Source organism: Solanum verrucosum, unplaced genomic scaffold (assembly GCF_900185275.1).
Source record: "Solanum verrucosum unplaced genomic scaffold, falcon-dt-bn FXZP01000307.1, whole genome shotgun sequence".
NCBI classification, from domain to species: Eukaryota; Viridiplantae; Streptophyta; class Magnoliopsida; order Solanales; family Solanaceae; genus Solanum; species Solanum verrucosum.
The window spans coordinates 2,339,596-2,344,630 of NW_026020264.1; the positions used below are offsets into that span (position 1 = coordinate 2,339,596).

The window sequence follows — 5,035 nt, forward strand, 5'->3', positions numbered from 1 at the left end:
TGTTGACTTTTTTTCCTCTCATTTTTTGTTCTAAAAAAGAACACTTTCTCTAAGAACCATTTATTTTTTCCCTTCATTCTTAATAATTCCTCTCTCTCTATATATATTGATGATATGTACTTCATGATCAAATTGAGGCAGTACAAAGTTCTTTTTTCATTTTGATTTCTTATTTCCTTTATAAGTTCCAACAAGAGCAAAAAAGGCAAAAATAAAATAAAATGCTTTTTAGAATTCTCTTTATAGTATTGTTTGCCACTTCATTGTTTTCAACTTCTTGTAATGGAAAAAAGAAGATTGGAAAACCAATAAAACATGGTCATAATGCACCAAAAAATGGTCATGTGAAAAAGAGGACACAAGCAATTATTGATATACAGTCTTTTGGAGCCAAAGGTGATGGACTTTCAGATGATACAGAGGTAAATTCTTTTTTCAATTTTGTTTTTCTGGACAATTCTACCTAGTGGCATTAAATAACAGTGGCGTAGTCAGAATTTTATTCAGGGGTTTAAAATGTGAAAAGGTAGACACAGGAAGGAGTCAATGAAATTCAACATATACTATATATACATAAAAATAATTTTAACCTTAAATATACAATGTCATTTTTCGTCGAAGGAGGTTCGAATGAATCCCTTGCTCCTACCCGACTCTGCCCCTGTCAAATAATCTGAAATGATTTAGGATATATACATGGATATTGTAAAAACTACTATATTATTAGTGTAGCTAAACCTATTATGTTGTCAATAATGTTTATTATAGAGAGATTTATCGTATACTTACTTTATAAGTGATCTGATTGTATAAATATTTTTTTAAGTGCCTTTATACTGAAATAATGTATTCCAATTTCAGGCATTTATAAAGGCTTGGAAGAAGACATGCAAAACAAAAAATGGTGTGCTTTTGATTCCAAGACACAAAATATATTACATTGGACCAATTAAGTTTCATGGTCCTTGTAAGAAAGGACTTAGAATGATGGTGAGTATAATAATTAAAAATATTTCTACTATTTATTACTACAATTAACTTATATAATTTGTAATTTATTTTCCTAATTATTCTTTTTATTTAAATATCTGTTTTGTTTTTATTTAGATAAATGGAGAACTAAGAGCTTCAAAAGATATATCAGATTATAAGGAAGATAAAAGACATTGGCTTTTATTCCAAAATATGGAAAATTTTATAGTTGAAGGTGTTGGAAGTATTGATGGCAATGGACAAGTATGGTGGAAAAGCTCTTGCAAAGTTGATAAAACTATTGTGAGTTTTTTTTAATTTCATTTTTCTATGTTACACCATGTATAAAAAAAAAGGAAAAGTAATTTGTGTTTGATTAATAAATTTAGAAAATGCTTTTGAGTAACAATTTGTGTTTAACCAATCTTTTAATAAGTCCAAGTGTAGTTTTTTAAAATGGTATTTTTTAGGGGAAAAAATTATTCCTTTTAACTTCTGAAAAGCAGTCTTTTTTGGTTAAACACAATTGCTACTCAAAGATGCTTTTCGAATTGATTAATCAAAACACAAATTGTGTTCAATAAATATACTCTTTAACTTGACTTCAACTAACATTTGTGTCCTTCAATTTTAAGTGTACACAAGTAGGCACGTAAAATTGTATAAAATTGAACAAGTAGACACACGTGTCCTGCAAGACATAATACACGTAGGATACCATGATAGACGAATGTGTCTATTTGTATAATTTTATACAAGTTTAAATGTCTACTTGTGCACACTCAAAATTAAAGATCATAATTGTCAGCTGAAGTCAAGTTAAGGATCATGTTTATGTATTGCGCCTAATTTTACGTGTTATAACAGCACCATCGTGTAATATATAGTAGTATATCATTAATTTTCTCTTCTTTTTTTTTCTGCAGCCATGCAATACACAAACACTAACAGTTCCAACTGTAAGTACTTACTTTCAACCAACTTTTATAAAGATTACAAAAATTAAGCAATAAAACATAATTAATACTAATAATATGTATATCTTAATTTTTGACAGGCTATGTCCTTTTATAATTGTACAAATTTGAAAGTGAGAAATTTAGAGTTTAAGAATCCACAAAAAATGCACTTAACAATTACCAAAAGTGAACTTGTTGAAGTTTCAAGATTGAAAATTACAGCTCCTTCGGATAGCCCCAACACTGATGGAATTCATGTTTCTGGGACAAAAGATATTGATATTCACCATTCTTATATTGAAACAGGTATTTTTTTTATTAATTAAAAATTAAAATAAATTACATTAATTAATTAATTAATTATATATTACTGACTGAATATGTTTTTTTGGTCAATTAATTAGGTGATGATTGTATCTCAATAGTAAATGGTTCCACTAATGTTAGAGCAAGATATATACATTGTGGACCTGGCCATGGAATAAGGTAACTATATGCAATATTTATATGGTAGAGAAAAAAAAAAAAATCATATCTATATAATAATAAAAAAATACTAATTTTTTTTATTTTTTTATTTTAGTATTGGAAGCTTGGGTAAGAATAAAGAGGAAGATGTTGTTTCAAATATTTATGTACATGATGCTACCTTGAGGGGAACAACCAATGGATTAAGAATAAAGTCTTGGCAGGTATATATCCATTTGGTTTCCCACTAATTAAATTTCCGTTTACTTTTACTTGTTATATTTGGATTCGATATACCATTACGAAAATAATAATTGACCTGACTCTTTAATCACATTATTTCTATTAATTAATGTATAGTATTAGACCTTGAAAAATAATTTAAAGAATAAGTAATTAATATTAAGAATAAAATATGAAAAAGTAATAATTATCTTTTCTTGATATAGTGAGAAATAAAATAGAAATCTATTTTTGAAATTAGTAGATATGCAAAGTAATACTCATTCACCATCAAGTTCAGGGTTGTGGTAGAGTGATAAATATTTCTTCATCCTTAACAAGAAGTCTCGGGTTTGAGTCCCCAGGTATGGACGGAGTCACCTTTGTTAGGAAGCGCACAAATTTGAATTTAATCAGACTCCAATATAGATACCTGAGCACGAAAAAAAAAAACAAAGCAATACTAATTCAGTTATCATCTATTTTGAGTTCCTCACGATTTTTCACCACTCATTTAGCAAATTAATTACCTAGAAACTATTTAGTTTTGTTGAAAAACTGGTAAATAACGTTATTAATTAACACCTCACTTTATCTAAGTTAGTATTTTATTCTTTTTATTTTCAAGATATAAAATAGATTTGTCTTTGATTTAAACTTATTGGTCTTAATTAGCAGTTTAATTATAGTTTGTATTCTTGTGTTTATTGAATGCTCAACATTTTTAATTGTTTATAATTTAAATAGGGAGGACGTGGATATGCAAAAGACATTCTTTTTCAAAACATACAGATGGTGAATGTGACCAACCCCATAATCATTGATCAATTTTATTGTGACCAAGATAAACCATGCAAAGAGCAGGTAATTATAATTATATTCATTAAACATTCTATATATCAACAACAATAATTTAGAATTATACTCACTTCATGAAGTAGAAATAATAATTATTTTGGAGATAACTTTAGTAAAATACCCCCTCCTCCCATCCCAATTGTGGCAGCAATAGAATTTCAAGAGTCACACGAGTTTTTCTTTGATCGTAATTTTTTTATACGCTTTTTAAGATTTTTTGAATTGTCAACTTTCTACGTGCAATCTTCAAATATGTAACTTTATTTCAAAAGCATTACATATTTTATTGTCAAAATTAAAAATTACCACTGACCTTAAAAAACTATGCAATTAAAGTGCCTTGCTTTTGCCTTTACTATATAGTTTTCTCATATGACTTGTGTCAAATTTCTTTGGATAAAATGTTCATTTAATTACGATTAGTTCTAATATTTTATTTATTTATGTATTTTTCAGAAAGAAGCAGTGCATGTGAGTAACATAATGTTCAAAAATATAAAGGGAACGAGTTCCACGCAAACTGCAATTAAATTAAAATGCAGCAAAACTGTTCCATGCAAAGGGATACAAATGGAAAATGTGAATATACGTCACGAAGGAGGTTTAACTGTCAAAGCTTTATGTACAAACGTTAAATACACAACAAAGGGGGTGTTATTCCCAAAATGCCCTTCCGAGACGCACCCATTGGCATTTTTGTGGAATTAATTTTTTTTCTTTCTCCTTTGTACATGTCCCTTAATTTCATTTCTTCTACTCCTTTTCTCCTTATTGAGACAATCATTGGCAATTTTAAGGGGGTAGTAGGAAATTAAAGGAAGTGCAATTTTAGAATCATGTTGGCTAGGAACTATTATTACAACTGCTACTGTATTATGTAATTTTATTATTTTTTTTTAGTGTAAGTTAGTGTCGTGATGGATTCATGTTTCCTCCTATAAAATGTATTAATTGAGTAATAATGTTTATTTCTTATGTTTTGAGATTAATAAAATAAATTAACCTGACAACATGTTCAATAATCCGTTGTAGTCTAGTTGGTTAGGATACTCGGCTCTCACCCGAGAGACCCGGGTTCAAGTCCCGGCAACGGAACTTTTTTGATATATTTTTTTAATATCAAAACATTTCCATTTCTCAACAAATCAAAATTGCACCAATAATTTTTTGATATATTCTTTTAATATGAAAACATTTCCGTTTCTTCACGAATCAAAACTGCACCAATAATATAAAAGTGAAATTCAGGTAGTCAACCAACCAATTAACTACTAAGATTTTCCAGTTTTTAAGAATCAACATGGACTATTTCAATAGAGAAATTTATATTTATTTTAAAATTATAACAAAAAAAACACACTATTGTTTAAATTTAAATTCATAGATATTATTTCTCGAAAAACTCCATAAAAAATTATCCCCAGGTAATATTAAGAAGCAAGTTAATAATAAAAAGAATAATGAAACAAGAACATCAGACAAAATAAATTGCAAATGTTTAGAACAAATGAGATGCTAAGACTAGTAATTATATTGAGTATAAATTGAATTTCCAT

At 27.8% G+C, this 5,035-nt stretch overlaps 1 protein-coding gene and 1 non-coding gene across 2 annotated transcripts; both read left to right on the forward strand.

Annotated features, from left to right (window-relative positions):
* Positions 1–221: 221 nt before the first annotated feature.
* Positions 222–4,187, forward strand: LOC125833540 (polygalacturonase-like). The gene is made up of 9 exons (XM_049512700.1): positions 222–422; positions 862–990; positions 1,108–1,275; positions 1,899–1,931; positions 2,030–2,237; positions 2,336–2,417; positions 2,515–2,623; positions 3,369–3,485; positions 3,936–4,187. Exons 1-9 carry the CDS (start codon positions 222–224, stop codon positions 4,185–4,187), a joined length of 1,299 nt encoding a protein of 432 aa, XP_049368657.1.
* A 314-nt stretch (positions 4,188–4,501) lies between these two features.
* TRNAE-CUC (transfer RNA glutamic acid (anticodon CUC)) lies at positions 4,502–4,574 on the forward strand. Its single transcript has one exon. It is a non-coding gene; the product is annotated as a tRNA-Glu (tRNA).
* Positions 4,575–5,035: the final 461 nt, after the last annotated feature.

What these genes read in the sequence shown, in the direction of transcription:
- LOC125833540 (XM_049512700.1), top strand. Translation starts at nt 222, where the DNA reads ATGCTTTTTAGAATTCTCTTTATAGTATTGTTTGCCACTTCATTGTTT. An exon ending in AAACACTAACAGTTCCAACT is followed by an intron (nt 1,932 to 2,029) that starts GTAAGTACTTAC and finishes AATTTTTGACAG; the next exon opens with GCTATGTCCTTTTATAATTG. An exon ending in GGACCTGGCCATGGAATAAG is followed by an intron (nt 2,418 to 2,514) that starts GTAACTATATGC and finishes TTTTTATTTTAG; the next exon opens with TATTGGAAGCTTGGGTAAGA.